This window comes from Trachurus trachurus (assembly GCF_905171665.1).
Source record: "Trachurus trachurus genome assembly, chromosome: 1".
Taxonomy (NCBI): Eukaryota; Metazoa; Chordata; class Actinopteri; order Carangiformes; family Carangidae; genus Trachurus; species Trachurus trachurus.
This window is the reverse complement of record NC_139891.1, coordinates 26467253-26484539: the sequence shown is the minus strand read 5'-3', so window position 1 is coordinate 26484539 and position 17287 is coordinate 26467253. Positions and strand designations below refer to the sequence as shown.

At 42.6% G+C, this 17287-nt stretch overlaps 2 protein-coding genes across 2 annotated transcripts in view; one reads left to right on the top strand and one right to left on the bottom strand.

Annotated features, from left to right (window-relative positions):
* Window positions 1–350: 350 nt before the first annotated feature.
* On the bottom strand, window positions 351–11286 carry eif3ba (eukaryotic translation initiation factor 3, subunit Ba). The gene is made up of 19 exons (XM_083975592.1): window positions 11053–11286; window positions 8920–9112; window positions 8698–8817; window positions 8543–8600; window positions 8229–8357; window positions 7970–8127; window positions 7058–7189; window positions 6895–6961; window positions 6766–6812; window positions 6438–6648; window positions 6255–6327; window positions 6041–6163; window positions 5848–5926; window positions 5495–5633; window positions 3859–3984; window positions 3480–3557; window positions 1647–1755; window positions 1432–1544; window positions 351–925 (listed from the first exon to the last, which is right to left on the bottom strand). Exons 1-18 carry the CDS (start codon window positions 11150–11152, stop codon window positions 1444–1446), a joined length of 2043 nt encoding a protein of 680 aa, XP_083831718.1. The 5' UTR covers window positions 11153–11286; the 3' UTR covers window positions 351–925; window positions 1432–1443.
* Window positions 11287–11719: 433 nt separating this feature from the next.
* The window catches only part of brat1 (BRCA1-associated ATM activator 1), a gene marked incomplete at both ends in the record, with an annotated part of 9003 nt that continues 3435 nt past the window's right edge, over window positions 11720–17287 (top strand). The window contains 11 exons of the mRNA XM_083984475.1: window positions 11720–11846; window positions 12748–12896; window positions 13096–13243; window positions 13830–14286; window positions 15276–15404; window positions 15506–15597; window positions 15687–15790; window positions 15873–16089; window positions 16420–16493; window positions 16962–17046; window positions 17131–17287. The exon at window positions 17131–17287 is cut by the window's right edge and continues 118 nt beyond it. Coding sequence (XP_083840601.1) covers window positions 11720–11846; window positions 12748–12896; window positions 13096–13243; window positions 13830–14286; window positions 15276–15404; window positions 15506–15597; window positions 15687–15790; window positions 15873–16089; window positions 16420–16493; window positions 16962–17046; window positions 17131–17287 — 1739 coding nt within the window. The remainder of the gene's footprint in view (window positions 11847–12747; window positions 12897–13095; window positions 13244–13829; window positions 14287–15275; window positions 15405–15505; window positions 15598–15686; window positions 15791–15872; window positions 16090–16419; window positions 16494–16961; window positions 17047–17130) is intronic.

Sequence of the window (17287 nt, the reverse complement as noted above, 5' to 3'; positions counted from 1 at the left end):
TATTTCTGATTAAAATAATGTTAGTTTTCGTCTGTTCAATAAATATCAACACTTCTTTGCCTGTGACACACTTCATGTTTCACATTTTGGCCTCTTGTGAGATCGACGTCCCTGATTTAATGTATTTAATTTTTACTTATGTAATAGTTTACAATTATATCAAAAGTGTCAAAATCTATTTTTTGAGAAGCTTTAACAAGTGAATTGTGGCTGGTGTTTAATTTCCCATCAGTTATTACCTGTATTATTTATCTCAATGGCTGTGATCACATCACTGAAGCTGGATTCTGACCAGAACAAGTCAACAGATACTTCGCTCTGCAATAAAAGAACCAAACACTACCACAGAGCCCAGTGTTACTGAGTTTGAATGTTTATTTAAAGTTATTCCCACTGCACAACCCCTCCCTGTGTGAAAGCCTAGTCTGAAAGGAGGAGGATACAAGCCACTATAGCGCCACATCAACACATTTCTTAGCAAGGCTACTTGTTTCGTCACAACACCTCCACCCCCCTCTGGTTTGGCACTCTGTGCTGCCCTGTGATAACACACTAGCATGGTGAGGCTAGTAGAAAATCAACTCCGAGAAGGTCCAATAAGAGACGGGGGCTGAGGTTAGAGCGAGTGACTCCAATTAGTGAATAGAAAAATGGAGGCAGTATTACTAAAGATCAAGTTCCACAGAGAAAAAAAATATCAAAGGGGCGGATGATGGTGAGAGACAAAGAGAAAATATTCAATACGAGGTATCCTCTCTCGTCCCTCGATGTGACTGCTGATCCGCAAGGCGTGCCTCGATGATGTCGCTAATGTTGAAGGTTGAGGCTTGAAGATGAACCTCAAGATTCACGGCGTGGTCGTCGTCCTTCTCCAGTCAATGACTGAGTTCCTCTCTTCTCGTTCTTCCACACAAAAACGGATGGACTGGGAAAGAGAAGAAAGGAGTGAGTCAGATAGATACAGATCAGGAATGTGGCGTGTTTATTCCCACTCTGAACCATTTACATACACCGGGAAGGGAGGGAATAATAAACCTAATAGGCTCGATTCATCACACAAGGCAGAAGCAGAGATGTGACTGCTTGTGTTTCGTTCATTCATTTAATGCAGCAGCTGCACACGGACTGAAGGAGCTGCTCCACTTCAGCAGAATAAACAGTCTGTAAGGGCCGTTTATACAAACGTAAGGGGACATTTTTAATGACAAGTATTGTAGAGAATAATTTTTCATGAGAAAATATGTCAGAGTTCAGAGTATAGAACTGAAACTGATACAACTAGTGGTAAATGAGGGAAATGTGGGTGTTGTTGGAGCAGGTAACCATTCAACAACTGACCACAGATGACACAGTTTAACAATATATAAATAAACTTGTTGTAATAAATCATAACCGAGTGTTAATCTGCACAGTCTGAACTTCAGGCGTTACCTGCGTAGGGGACTACAGATCTCCAAGGGGAATGATTTCTTCGTTGATAAAAAACTCAATGGTCTCCTCCTCCCAGTCTTCCACATTGCTGTCCAGCTCATCGGTGTCCACTCCTGGAAAACATTAGAAAATAAAAAAAGATGTCAGAGATTTTCCATAACAAAAGCCCAGTTCTGTTGAAAGAAGAAGCAGTTTGAGTGTAAAAGAGGTCACACCTCCTCTGAGTTCGAGGCGGAGGTCCTTCTGTTCCTGGTAGGTCTGCTGCGCTGTCTCCCTGTAGCTACGGTACTCGTCCATCATGGCCCTGCGCTTGTCCACCAGCTCCTACTCACACACACACACACACACGTTCAGATTCACTGTTACAACACTGTTTTTGTTTGTGCCAACTAACAACATAATCATTCTTGTGTCATGACAACTATGTGAGCTTTATAACAGACTAGGGCTGGGCGATATGGACCAAAAGTCATATCCCGATATATTTTGTCTGAATATCGATATACGATATATATCCCGATATTTTTCCGCAAAGTGAGAGCAAATGTTCAGTCAAAATTAAAGCCAAATATGACAAGTCACAGGTAGTTTTATTGAAACCGGCTATTTCACTGAACAGTTGCAAAATCAAATGAATAAATAATAAACAGGTTTCTTCATCTGGTTCATGAATAAATGTTCAGTTGCTCAAATAACAAAATATAAACATAAATACTGCCTGACAAGAGTACCTTTTTTGAAATCAAAGTAATGGAGTAATGGATTTTAGAAGGCGTGATTCCATAAGGCCTCTTCTAAGATCAATATTGTCATTATCATGTATAATTTAAGACATTTCTGTAACATAAACACCAGCTATAGCAGAGTCTTATAGAAAGGCACTCTTGAAATAAAAAAAAACTATCAATTGTCTGCACTAAAAACTAAAAAACAACAACTGCCTTGTGTCTCTGTTATTTCTGTTATTTCTCAGAGATTTTTTTTTTTAACCTGGAGTCACGTGACGTGCCCCACGTCTTTTCCGGTCAGTCGTCATGGAAACGTCACGTGACACTCACGGACCCACGGTTTGGACCAGAGTGAAAACAAACGTGTGTAAACCATGGATGTATTATATCATAGATCCATGGGGTAAACGCAAACCTTTTTACGAGCTGTATCTGGTGAAAGCACCGCGGCTCACAGAGGTCTGGAGCTCTGAAGCTGCTGCAGGGGACGACGTGCTAACGGCTAATAACAGCTAACGGCTAACAGCCGTGCTACAGCAGCTGGCTGAGCCTCTAGAGCCGTGGCTCGGCTCGTTAACGGCAACGAGGTCGACGTGCTCGTGCGTTCCTCTCGGTCAGCTGGTGAAGCAGCGGTCTGAAGCATGAATAAAATAGTTAGAGGAGGGACGGAGCGGAGCGCGGCGAGCAGTGCAGGGAGCTCCAGATCAGCAGCCTGAATGGAGCAAGGATCACAGCGCAAATTTGAACTATATCGATATATGCGATATGGTCAAATTCCATATCCCATTAAAAAATATATCGATATATTTTTTATATCGATATATCGCCCAGCCCTATAACAGACTGATGCTACAGCTCAGATCATTTAATCACAGGAATTATTATGCGCAAGTTGAGTATTTTGAAATCGCAGCTGCATAAAGCCCATCAAAAAATATTAGAGCTGCAACAATTAATCAAACAATAATTAATTATTAAATTAACTGTCAACTATTTTAATAATCAAATAATCGGTTTGAGTAGTTTTTTTAAAGAAAAAAAAAGCTTCTTAAACGTGAATATATCTGGTTTGTGGACAAAACAAGACATTTGAGGACGTCATCTTGTAGTTTGTGAAATACTTAGATAGAATAACTTGATATTTTTCAACATTTTATTGACCAAACAACTAATTGATTAATCATTTAAATAACCAACAGATTAACCAATAATGAAAATAATGGTTAGTTGCAGCCCTAAAAAATATCTTAAATGAATATTAGATATTCCCACACATAGATACAGCTCAGACAGGGTTAACGAAACGTAAACGGGTCAAACCTTGGAGGCCTTGGACTGGCTCAGACGATCCTTCTGCTCAAAGATCTTCGAGTATTTCTTAAGATCCTTCTTGATCACCTGCAAGAGAGACGGAGAGAGAGAGAGAGATGTTGACTGAAAAGGGAAAGCTGCATGGCCACAAATCATAAGTGTGATTTGTTTATCACTTAACCAACACAATGTCAAGTATGTGCTGTAAAAAACACACAAGAGGATGTTGTGGCTGTGAGCCTCAGATCAGCGTTAGAATCAGGCGCCGCTGTGCAGCAGCTCTCATACGAGGTGTCAGAAATTTTTTTAATTTGTCATCACTGGCTCAACACAGTTTTTTCACGATTGGCAGCTGGATGTAATAAAAAAACAAAAACAACAACGGTACCTTGATCTGTTCGCCGCCGAGCAGGGTCGGTGGTCTGGGTCTCCAGAGCAGCTGACAGAAACGGTCCTTGTTGTTCTTCTGTAGGAGGCGACCCTGGAACGTCCACAGCCAGTACGCATTGTCCACCTACACACCGGGACGGAGTGAAGACACATGGTGAGTTTCAACACACACCAAGATTATATAATTTAAAATGTTTTATTAGGTTTTATTTTTACTTAGTTTCTCAGTTTGCTTTTTTATTCCAGTTTAGTTTTAGTTAGTTCAACAAGTGATTCAGCAGTTTTAGTTTAGTTTTTCCACTTCCAAATTTGTGGGATTTTTCCCTTTTAGTTGCATCCCATAAATGTTCCCATCAGTCCTCATCACGTTACATACATCTACCCGTGGGTCGTACTCGAAGTCGTCCCATATTGAGCTGTGGCGTTTTCTTCCTGCAACTTTAGACATCTCTAAGAAAACTAAAACTTAGCTGATGTTATCTGACATTCAGTTTAGTCTTAGTTAGTTTTGCATTGTTCATTGTAGTTTTTATTTAGTTCTCATTTTAGGAAAAATTGTCATCTTTATTTTTTATTTCAGTTTACTAAATAATTTGCTCTTTATTTCCACAATGTAAATGGAAACCTTATGTACAAAGGGGTAGGCACAATAAGCTATTGCTTCAGCCTACACCTTCTGGTTGCATGTATTACTGACCAATCTATGCTTTTTGTCAGTCTCTTCTTTTTTTAATCGACCAAATGAATAAATAAAACTAAAACAAATGTTTCCACTGTTAGTTTTAGTTATTAGGGGTGTAACGGTATATGTATTCGTCCCGTGCCGTCACGGTACGGAGGTCACGGTTCGGTGCACGCAGTCACACGACGAATACGTCTGAATTAATATTAAATAAAAAAAATTTAAAAAAGTCGAGTCCTCACTCCAACCCAGGTAGCGGTAACGAGCGTCAAAGCTGCCACAACCGTCATAACAGACGAAGAAGAGAAGTGATGAGAGTGTGAAGTGAAGCGCTGCCTGCCTCATTTATGCAGACTTATGTCACCGTGGCTTCTCAATGAAACACAACGGCAGCGGCTCGCGACCATAGAAAGCAGCTCGCGACTGGTCGACCGGACAAAGTCCGTCGGCGATGTTTCACGGATGCGCGCTGCGTTGCTAGAAACGCATCAAACACGTAGCGCATGTTCACCCCCCTGGCCCCCGCCCCCCCCACATGTCAATCACTGGTGCAGGGAAACTCATCCCGCTGCCTCTTGACATGAACACAGACAGGACCAGAAACATCACCAAAGCAGCTAGCATCTAGTCTAAATTAACTGTGTAAACCAACATTGATGTTAGTTTCTTGTTTTGTTTTTTTTGTAATAGTTGTTACAAGCAAGTTTTTTTCCTCTAGAATTAATGAATGGCATGATAACACTCTTTTTTTATTACACAAGACAGATTTTAATTTTACATTCAATAGTGTCTGTTGTACCGAAACCGTACCGAACCGTGACCCCTGAACCGAGGTACGTACCGAACCGTGACTTTTGTGTACCGTTACACCCCTATTAGTTATAATAAACTACAATAACCCTGACACACACAGAGACTGTGAGCCTGGTGAGGCAAGAGAGGATCAAGTCACCTTGTGGCTCCACCAGGAGACGGAGGTGACGACGTAGCGACCGGTCGGGTCCCACTCCACGTCAGAGGCCATGTAGTGCTCTGCTATGTACATCATGGTGCAGTCTGACGTGTCCACGAAGGCGAGAGCTCCGTTCATACTGCACACACACAGAGAGGAAGTGAAGGTCAGACACAGAGGCATTCATCGGTGCAGGAACAAGTGCAAATGTAAAACACTATGAGCCTGAGATCAAAGTTTGAATCAGGAGCTTAGCTCTCATACGAGGTGTCAGAAAAGTTATTTAGTTTGTCATCAAGGGCTTCTTGTGTCTTACTTGCACACACACACACACACACACACAGATAACTGACCTCCTGAGTCCAGCCAGGACCATGAACTGTCCCTGGGGGCTCCAGAAGATGCTGTTGGCCTGCTGCTTGTCGAACATCTCTGCAGAGGAAAAAGGACAGCGATACATTTAGTGCAAGTTAATGGAAGGACGTCAAAAGTACGTTCAGTGTCAACAGGACGTTCAGGACGTGTGTGTGTGTCCAACACACTCACTTATGAGTTCGATCTTTCCGTTGTTTTTGACATGATAGAAGGAGGCGTTGATTCTGGGGGACTCTCCGTGGAGAACAGCAAACTTGCTGCCGTTGGGCTCCCAAGCAAAAGCTATGATGCTTTCTGGAAAAGCAAATAAACAATATATCAGTTTCTTTTTTCCTTCCTGACACTAATAGTTAAAAATAGTTTTTCCTGTTTGTCATATTCTTACCCTTCATCTCCACCACATCAACAGGAACCTGCTTCTCTCTCATGCGGAAGATTTCAAAGTTGGTAACCACGCCCTGAGACAGAAAGAAGAAAAGAAATTAAAAATTAGCATTTTATTTTTAACAGTCCACTCCCATCCGTTCCCCAGCTCCTCCTCTCTCTCTCTCTCTCTCTCTGAGTTTACCTGTGTTCCTTTAGGAGTCCTGTCCACCTTCACACACAGGTAATCTCCGTTCCTCTGCCAGTGCAGTTTGCAGTCGACAACGTTGAAGAGGTTGCGAACCCTGATCTCCTGGCGGGAAGGCAGCTGCATCAGAGTCACTCTGGCCGGGATGTCTTTGTCCTCGGGTACCCAGAACGCTATGATGTTGTCACCGGGAGACCATGAGAAGTCCCTGTGGGCGCGAAAACATGCAGATTCTTGTCAAAACATCCACGCAGAGCGCTCTCACAGCTGGAGAAAGACTAGTTATAAGTAAACAACATCATGAATCATGATCAAAGGCTCTTACTTGATGCCGGTGATCTTGAGACTCTTCTTGTCGAGCAGGCCCATCGACTGGAAGGAGCAGAGCGTGGATGTTACGTCACTCGCCAATGCACACAAATAAAACTTCCAAGCCTTTTGTAAATCTACTTACTGGAGTTTCGTAGATGCTCAGCGTGTCGGGGGTCATTCTGGCAAAGAACTTTCCATCGTGGCTCCACCTGACAGAATAAACAAACAAACATTAGAGTCCATTCGCGACAATAATCACCGATGTAAAATCTGTGATGCTGAAAGCGACGATGCAGTGAACTGACTTGAAAATGGGCCAGTGTGCAGAGCTCTCGCAGTGGAAGCCTCTCTTCTTCTGTCCGGTCAGGATGTCCCAGATGATGATGGCCTGTGGGTCCTCCTTGGTGTCCATCAGCGGGCTGAAGGTCACCACATACCTGCACGCCGCCACAAACACACACGTGTAGGTTTCAGATGCTGCACGGTTCATCTAACAAATATACATTGTTATACACAGATATACATAGATGTGTCCTTGGAGTACTCTTTTAAATTACTTTTCTAATGATTTTCCCACTAAATAAATGTACAAATTGATACAGATGAACATCAGGACGTCTCTTACACATTAAAAGGCAAAAAAAAAAAAAATTAAAATCAGACTAATGTAAATCTAGTTAAGATTGAGCCATATCTATCTAATTAGAAAGGACCAATTTAAGGTGTGTCCAAGCTCATTTCCGTCAGTACGATAATAGTAGTAATAAATAAATAGTAATAGTATAGTAATAAATAGTGATGTTGTGACAGTTCATATACATTAAATTCAACCTTTATTCCCACATTGTACAGCCTACCCATGACACGACACATACATTTAGTGATGGGGCCGTTCAGTCATATTATGTACCGTATTCATCTGTGTTAAACATTTCATGAAATTCTACCAACGGAAATTTGCTTGGACAGACTGTAAGATCAAATATTTCTACACAGGCTGGCATTGGTTCTTTTTTAAGTGGTTCCCACAAAGATAAATAACAATTTTGCCAATATCCTGGTTATAAAGCAAGATTTGGGTTCAATAACCACCATTAGGATGTTTTCTGGCAGGAAATCAGTAAATCATCTTTTCCCCCATTTCAAACTGTTCTCATCTAAAAAGGCGTCTCTCATCCCGAGAAGTGTCGGTGCTGCTCGACGGAAACGTTGCTTACCTCTCACACGGTGAGAAGTCGATGAGGGACACGCCCTGGTGGCTGAACCTCTGGATCTGTTTGAACTTCTCGCCGCCCCACAATGCAATGCCACGTTGGTGAAATGTGGCCAGATAGGTTCCCTTAGGAGACCAGCGCACGTACGTCTCTGTCCAGCGCTGCATCGGGACACAAAGAGGAGACGGCATTTAGTCCACAAACCAAGCAGTGGTGTCGAGTTATATTTGACTTTTAAAAGTATTTGTGATCAGCTACTTACTGCTCTCTCCTCCACTGTGATTGCTTCTTTAGCATCGTTGGCCTGAATGGTGGTCCTCTCTCCAGCTTCGTAGATGACACTGTACTGGTCGCGACAGTCTGCGTCCTCGATCCAGTGGCGCATGTTACCCTGAACAGACACACGCACACAAAGAGTTAACGGAGCTCAAATCATTTTGACGTTTTGGTTTGATAATATTAGGTAGAAAGTTTTAGAGGTTTTGTGCAATATTTATTTCTAACAGAGCTGAAGGAGAACAATAAAACCTACGCATTACATTAAGGATGACTGTATGTAACAATTCATATACTCACAAAATCTTTGAAGGGTTGCTTTTCTGGAGTTTCCCACTCATCACTGATGTTCATGTACCTGAGGGAAAGATGACAGAAAAATGAATCTTCTTGTATCCTCCACAGATTTGTATTTTTGTGTCTGCGGTAGGACTTGTGCGACGTTGCAAACTCACTTGTCGAAATCAGTGAAGAGGTTGACCCTGAACGTATGCTGTTTGTCGAGTTTGTAGCCATCGGCGTTCTTCACCGCCTCGAGGGCCTGAGTGGGAGCAGCATATTCCAGGAAGATGTACCTGAAAAATGAAAAGAAAAAAAGTATGATTACACCCTTAGTTCAAACATTAAGCTGTAACACAGAAGGTAGATGTAGGTGTTGGATCACAGGATGTTTTTACCCTTTGGTCATGCCCTCGGCCTCTGGGTAGAACTCAGTGGAGATCTTGCCGAACTTGGAGAAAATCTTGTGTATGACGTTCTTGAGTTTCTCCAAACGTTCGGGTCCCACCTGAGGAACGTTGTCCACCACCACCACCGAGTCGATGCCGTCCGCCTCCTGGGGCTTCTCCCTCAGGATGTCTTCCAGGAACTCTGCAGAGAGGAGGGGGACGAGGGAGGGAGGGAGGGAGGTCAGAGTCTGCACTTCACTTGTTTTCACGATTAATCGCAGGTATTAAACGCCACAATTAATTAATCGTAAAAATTCCTAAATCCCGTCACTTTCCGAAAAAGATTATGTTGGAACCGTATCAGCAGATGCGCAGATACTGGTCCATTTATCTAACGCAACATTGAACTGGTACGAGTTTAAATGTTAGCGTGTCATTTGTAATTAAAAAAAATTATTAAAATTAACTTAAACATTTGGTATAGACGACAATTAATGACCTGAATATTTCAAACACTTCCCCTGGGGGATTAATAATTGACCCTATGTTAATAGATACTTAAAATATTTTGTGTAAATAGTTAGTAATGTAATTATATTTTGACAATAGGCTATTTGATTTTACATATTAATAGTGTTGTTAAATTAATTAATGCATAATAACATAATACCGTGACAATGATCGTACCAAGAAAATCTACAATCGTGACATCCCTAGTCTACACCATGAAAAGGTAAATTGGTTATCTAGAGGGGCTTCATTAATTTTCATAGCCCCAGTATCTCCTAAATTCAAGACTACATGAGAGTAACGACATGATGTTTTTTTTTTACTTTAATGGAAGCGAGTCATTGATATGATGGTCTTTCAAAACAGTAGGTGTCCCAGTGGCGCTGCATTGTAATGAACAGTAATCATTACCAATGTTGATAAAAATGAGTGTTAAAAACATAGTTAATTAAGGACATCTAGCTAAAACAAATTCAGTTTAATGCAGGAGTGGCAGCAGTCTGAGGTACAGGTGAACTTTACTGTGATGTACTGAGACCTATGCCCAACACTCATTGATAGAGATGAGTAAGCATAATATCATCTCAGTACAATTTATTGGGGCACCATTTGTACAGCAATAATTACACATGTGGTATTTGGTTGCACTTTTCTGCTCCCCTTTGTCATATGATGGTATATATCTTGTGTCTGTGATTTTTTTCTTTTACATTTTACAGCCCTGATAAGCAATTGGCTAGATTACCCAAGAGTGAAACTATTCATTAGTAGCTGCTCTAGATTCAGTGACAGGCAGCCTTAGCTGACTCTAACACCTCTCTGAAAGAATTTCTATCCAATTAAATTTAGGATTTAGGATAAGTCTTATGTCTTAGACTCCATTTAACTAACTTACGTGGAGCTAACTCATTGGATTGCACAATTTTCCATTTTGCTGAGCATTTTCCAGAAACCCCCTGGAGTCAATTACGGACAAAGCGATGCTATAAAACACGTACAATGCATCCTGATAAAAGGGCAGTGCTGCTGTCAGACTGATATGCAGCTACTTTGCGTTTTATCAGTATCAGAGTTAAAGTGGGAATCAAGGAGTTAACTCCCCAACACTTTGCCTGAGGATTAACGTTTTTCACATGTGAAAGCTTTTATCTTTTATCATCACCACCAGCTGCTGCTGCTGCGTGGTGACTCGGCTTTAAAATTCACCCAGGTGGCAAAAGAAATACCTCCTGTTGGCATCACATTGCTAATAAGCGGTTTACAGTTTTTTTTTTTTTCTTCCACAAATGACAGTGACAAGGCCGTGGTGAGAGGTTGTCCCGGGTCTGTCTGTCTGGATGAGGCTGAGGTGGGCGTTAAATTAGCTGAGATAACGCCGGCTAACAGCTAGCTCGATTTGAGATCACTTTGATTTATAATGGGTGGTTTCCTGTTTAATCGATTGCTATTAGTATTATTATTATTGTGTGTATTGTAATATGACAATCGGATCGTGTTAGCATCCATTAGCACCACCACCACTGAACCGTTAGTGCAGCACCATAAGGCTAACGGCTAATGGCTAACGGCTAACGGTTAGCACCAGGCCCAGAAGCCGGCGTCTTTCCTGCCGCCGCTCGGCCGCTCGCTCACCCTCATCCTCGATGTCGTCCTCGAAGTCCTCGGGGTCGCTGAAGGAGGGCTCCTCCTCTTCGTACTCGGGGTCGTCCACCATATCCACCGTATCTTGCATTTATTAACAACGGGCTACGAGACGGATTTCTCGCTACTACGGAGCAAAAAAAAAAATTCCCTCAAACGAAGAGGCAGGCGGGTTTCGGCCGGTGTGGCACCATGTGCGACTACGTGAAAATGGACGATGCGACGGAAACGTAACACCGGAACCTCGTCGGACGCACGGCGCGCTGCGTGAGGAACGTAAAGACGTAAACTACGTGGACCAGCGTTCCATACGTGTAAATGGACGCATCCAGTTGTATAGAGATCGAGGAACTGCGCCGCTGCCTTTAGTTACAACACTCACGTTTTTCACTGAGGAAAGAAAGAAGAGGGAAGCGACTCACCGGCACATCCGAAACTATTTCCCGCGAGATGGACGCTTAGTTGCACTGTAAGAAAAAATACTACAGGTTAATTTGGTTTTTAGCTGCACTTTATAACTTAGTAATTCCCCGCTATGTTTCCATATATGTGCACGCTATGACGTTAGTAGTATAACCCACCCTGAGGGTTTATTTAGACACGCACATAAACAGAGACAGGCAGCACAGAGGTTAGTTAGTTAGTAAGTATTAGTACCATGGACAGGGAGTGTGTGTCTCTGCTGCCCCGGGTGTGTGAGGTGCTGCTGGACTCTGGGAAGTCTCTGCCCGATGACACCAGCCTGGAGAAGCTGCTGGACTGGTTCACAGGGCTCACTGGGGCTGGTCAGTACTCAACCTGGTGGTGTAGTTTGTTCACTTTTCACCCTTTTCTCTCTCTTATCACAGCTTTCAAATGTGTGCTGTTTATTGGTCACTTTATCTAATCTGTGTCAGACCCCAAAGACGGGAGTAATTGCTGTTACTTGGTTTTTTGATATAGCTGTTTGGATGCAAAGGATGGATTACCAAATCTCCAGGTTTACAGTTTTTTACAGAAAGTTCATTATCCTGATCAATATCTGCAAAATACCTCCAGGACTCCTACACAAGAAAAACATGAACCTGAGAGGTTACAGGCCTTTAATTGTAACAACATGGTTCAGAAATGTGCACTGCTAAATCACAGCATAAACTGAAACTGAGCTGCCTCCATTACAGACTACAGATGCAGATAATTCTCTCGATTAATATGATATAACATAATTACTTGTTAATTGTCTACAACAATATACAATTACACAATGAGGACAAAGTTAAAACATTAGAATATGTTAAACCATATTCATTACAATCAAACAGAAAATTTGAACCTGAAAGACTGATTATTTATCCAAATTGAGGCAGATTATTATTATTTTTCACAATGTCTTAATCAATTCATGCAAAAATAGTTGTACGTGCACATTTGAGAAGAAAAGGTATGTGCTTGTTTGACGTTTTTGCTTGAAAATTGACCAAAAAGAATATTAATAATTTTCTCTCAGTCTGTTTATTGACCAATTTGGCTGATTGTTTTAACTCTGGATTGAATTTATGAGATCCTATATCGTAGAAGAGAGGGGTCCTGTGTCTTTTTCTTCCTTTATGTCTTCTGCACATTCAAGGGTCGTTCCAACCCTGGATGGATTGATGATGATGGATAATCTTTCTTTCCGTCTCATGTCCATTTCTTCTCCTGATGAAGGGGGATCTCTGCTGGAGTCCTACCCGTGTCTGCTGGAGTTCATATCCGCTGTGGTCTCCAAAACATCGTCGGACCCCGGCGTCATCTCCTTCACTCTGAAACTCTCTGGATTAACGGCTGCCACTGAGGACGGCTTCAAAAAGCTTCAGGTAAAAAAACAACAACCTCATGGCACCCTGTACCTTTTTTACTAAACTGTTATCACCACCTGCTCTGTATACCTAGTGGAGTAGCAACATAATTTCGTTGTACTGATGTGTAATGACAATAAAGGCTTTCAATTTCAATCAATCAATCAATTTCAATCAAACAGGCAGCACTGACGATAACCTAACTCTCTCCCTGCAGGACTGCTCCGTCCTAAACGTTGCCTTCAGTCATCAGCACTGGAGTGACGCAGGGCTCTGGGAGGATCCCTGTGTACGGATCGGATGGATTCAGGGCTTAAGGAGGATGCTGCATCACCCAAAGGCTCTCAGTTACTTTGTCCAAGCAGGTGACTCCTCATATAGGAAATCATATATTTGTTTGATGACTGTTTAATAAGGCAGGGGTTAAATATTTATTGTAGTTCATACGAAGCATTGCAAAAATGTCATGATTTAAATTGTGACACACCCTTTTGTGTTGCTGTTTGAGATCCTCGGGCAGTGGTCTTCTAGTCAGTCTTTACTTAAAACACATTTCTTCCATTCCTTCCATTTCCTGGTTTTATCTGAGTTGCTGATTTCCTCTGTTTCCCACTGTTTAGTTTAGTTTATTGTTTATTTGTTGAGGACAGTGCACATTCATGGACAGTTAACGCCGTGGCATCCTGTAAGTGTGCCAGATTTAGCTCAAAGCTAATTTCCATCTGCAGTCCTCACATAAAATAAAACAGACAGACATATCACAGTCTTTTACCTGTTTTCAATGCAGCCCTGCCAGTTTTATTGTCATTTTAATGTTTAATTTTATCCCCTGTGATTTTATTTTCTTGTTTTAACTGTTATCCTCATTTTATCTGTTAAGCACTTTGTACTATCGTTTGATAAATGCTCTATAAATAAGGTTTATTATTATTATTGTGTTTAATTTTCCAGATTTCATCACACCGCTCCTACAACTTCAAACAGACACGAGTCTCTTTGTTGCCTCAGCTGCCAATCAAACGCTCGCCCACATCCTGCTGTTCTTCCAGCCTGCGTCGTCTGCAGGATGTAACGGCCTCGGCGAGAAGCGCGAGGACGACGAGAAAACACAAGCCTCCGTCACAGACGTGAAGCACTCAGGTGTCACCATGGAAGCCGGTCCAGATTACACAGCTGTTGTTGCGGCGACTTCAAAGTACCTCAAGGAGTCGCTGGTGCCTAAAGAAAACACGCGGCTCCATCGGAGTCTGCAGACGCTCAAGCTGCTGAGCCTCCTCCTGGCCGAGGCCGGACCGCCGCTCCGGGACCAGCTGCTCCGGACCGCCGCCGACCCTCTGGAGGAACTGGTGGCAGCAGGTCACAGTCAACTCACGCTGCCTCTCATGGACATCGTACTGGCTGCGCACAGGTAGACCGACTCCCTCACAGGGATGCAAACACAGCAGAGTAGAGATTTAAAGGGATACTTCACCCAAAATCAGTAATTCACCAATTTTCTACTCATTATCAAAACGCTCTTGGAGTTCCAGGGGGGCGGGGTTTGGCTGGCAATGGATTTTCATATAATGGTGGCGGATAGAGTTCACTTTTGAATCGTCCAAAACACACACTATGAAACATCCAAATACCTCCATACTGCTCGTCCGTACTGACCCAAGTGTCCTGAAGCCGCCACATGAAAAAGTTGTTCGGAAAAAATTAATTTGATCTCTGTGTTTAGCCTTGTTGTAGTAGTAGCTCCCAGTGGCTGCGCGAGATGTGCCAGATTTGCTGCTAGATGTTCTTCCATGTTTACTTCATACATCCAATGGTTTACAATGATGAACGAACATCTCGCAGCAAATCTCGCGCATGTGTTTCATAGTCTGTGTTTTGGACGATTCAAAAGTGAACTCTATCCGCCACCATTATATGAAAATCTGTTGCCAGCCGGACCCCCCCTGGAACTCCAAAAGCGTTTTGATAACTCTGAAAGTTCTCCAAACCCTTCCTTGGCATGACAGTGAGTAAATTGAAGTATCCCTTTAAATTGCATTGAGGCTCCTACAATGATGAGAATAAACAAAGAAATACACAACTTGGTCCTTCTAACAAAAACAGAAAGGTTAAACATCTGTCCTGATGAAAGCAATGTAAGCACCTTGTGCAAAGCATGCTGGGAGCCTGTTAAAATAATCTGGGCTTTATTGTGTTGGTCTGATTTGACAAAGATCAGTCACATTGACAGAAATAATGGCAGTAAGGTGAGGCGAAATGATCCAGTGTTCATCCACAGCATATTATCAGATGTGTAGTGTAATAAAACTGCTGCTACATAAACATTGTTTAAAAACACTAATATTAAGACGCTGTGCTCCCCTGAACGCCACGGGAGGTTCTGACTCTGTTTGTCTTCAGCAGCTCCAGCGACGCTGATCAACGCGTCACAGACCGACTCCTCTCTCGTCTTCTGTCGTCCCTGTTGGCTTCAGACAAACCCTCCGACCTCATCCGGGCTGCAGCTGCTTTTCTCCGCAGAGGTCATCGGTAAGTTCAACAACCAACGTCCCGCTCTCTCACAGCTGATTCAGCCTTCAACCAGTACAACAGTAACTGACCTACGTTGTGTTTCCTGTGCTCGTGTTCAGGGATGCCGTCCACACAGCGCGGGCGGCGAGGATACTACTGCTGCCTCTCCACATCATAACGGGTCACGCTCTTCTCGGCACAAACACTGCAGGTAACACACAGAGGTGCAGACTTTTAAAATGTTATATTTAGCATCAGCTTCATGACTTGTAATGATTTTTATTGTTTCTGTCTGTGCAGTAGAAGAGCATCGGTCTTCAATGGTGGAGCAGCTGAAGAGTAAAAGCAGCTGCATCTCTATGATCTGTGTCTCCCTGACAAACACGCCACAGATCACACTCATGGTGAGTCTGACAGGAAACAGGCTTTATTTCATACATGCAGCAGCATCCTAACATCACCGTCTCTGTCTTGTTTCCTCCTCAGCCTCCAGACTTTCTCCCCTGTCCTCCGGTTTTAATCGTCACTGCAGTTCTGTCCTTGTTAAGGATCTGCGGTGGCGACTGCTCCTCCTCCTCCTCCTCCTCCTCCTCCTCCTCCTCCTCCTCGTCCGGTTGTACTGAGGTTTTTAGAAATGTGATCGGCAGCGGCAAAGTTCACAAAAGTGCCCTAGAGGCTCTGACGGGTCTCAGCGGCAGCCCAGGTAAAACAAACACCTCATGTCACCTCAGTAGATGTTGTAATGGAAAAGATGGTCACATGTGGAACAGGCAACAATTTATGAAATGTGACATTATACAAATCCAATTTTATATAACAAATACTCTTAAAGTAAACATTTATTAGAAACCCTCATGAGTGGGTTTCTCTGTACATTGTCTAAATATCTTTATGTGTGATTTAAATTAAACAAAGTTTGTGTATGTAATTGGCAGTATGTAAATACTCAGTAGGATACGCAGTCGTATGTAAACATAAAACAAATGCAATGTTTTTCCATTATAATCATTATTTTTATTTCTGTGTGTTTCAGGCGTTGAAGACAAGCTGACTGAGGTATTCACGGTCCTGATACAGTGTCTGAACAATCCTGACTCAGACCCCACTGTGAGTTTGTGTGTTTGTCCCTGTGTCCATTGAACACAACACAACACTTTCCTTTATTTTAAATATACAGAGCTGAGGTCACAGCTCAGACCAGGCCGGTCAAATTTACTTCACACCAAACTGGAAGAAAACACTCTGTGTGAACTGAGGTGTGTGGGGGTGTTTTCCCCAGTGTTTTTTTTTATTAAAGGTGTTGTTTAAATTGTCAACATAAGATTTATTTGAACTGTTCAGTGCAACACAACATGGCTGGCTGACCGTCTTAACCTGTTCACCTCAGTTTAGGACTTAGGAAAAACATATGCAATGTGATGAGATGTATTAAGGATGCACATACTGTATATGTAGCTGTTGGCCATTTATGCTGTATGTCCTTTACAGGTCTGAGTCTCATAACCAACCTAGAATGTAAACATATTTCATCATATGGTTTTGTATTATAAAAACTGCTCCATCTGTGTCTCTCAGGTACTACACAAGTCCTACCAGGTCTTATTGAAGTGGATGAGCATGTGTAAAGACGTCTCCTCCATAACAGAAGAACTCAGGAAAGGTAACGTTCACCAACAGCTGAAGCTCTTCTCATTTTGTTGTATGCTGTTTCACTGAGATTTTATTGTGTGTGTGTCCCTGTCAGAGCTCGTCGAGGTGGTGAAGAAACGTGTGTGTGACATGCGTTGGGAGGTGAGAGACTCAACTGTGGAGTTTCTGGGAAAACTGGCAGGTGTCATGAAATCAGCCGACGCGGTGGCCGGAGCGTCGGAGGTAACTCTCCTGGGCAGCAGCACTACTCC

Bases quoted from the DNA above. Each gene is read 5' to 3' on its own strand.
- eif3ba (XM_083975592.1), bottom strand. From the start codon at position 11,152: ATGCAAGATACGGTGGATATGGTGGACGACCCCGAGTACGAAGAGGAG. The intron at 8,601-8,697 runs GTGAGTTTGCAA...TCTTTCCCTCAG, and splicing joins CTCTTCACTGATTTCGACAA to GTACATGAACATCAGTGATG. The intron at 8,128-8,228 runs GTAAGTAGCTGA...GTCCCGATGCAG, and splicing joins TCACAGTGGAGGAGAGAGCA to CGCTGGACAGAGACGTACGT.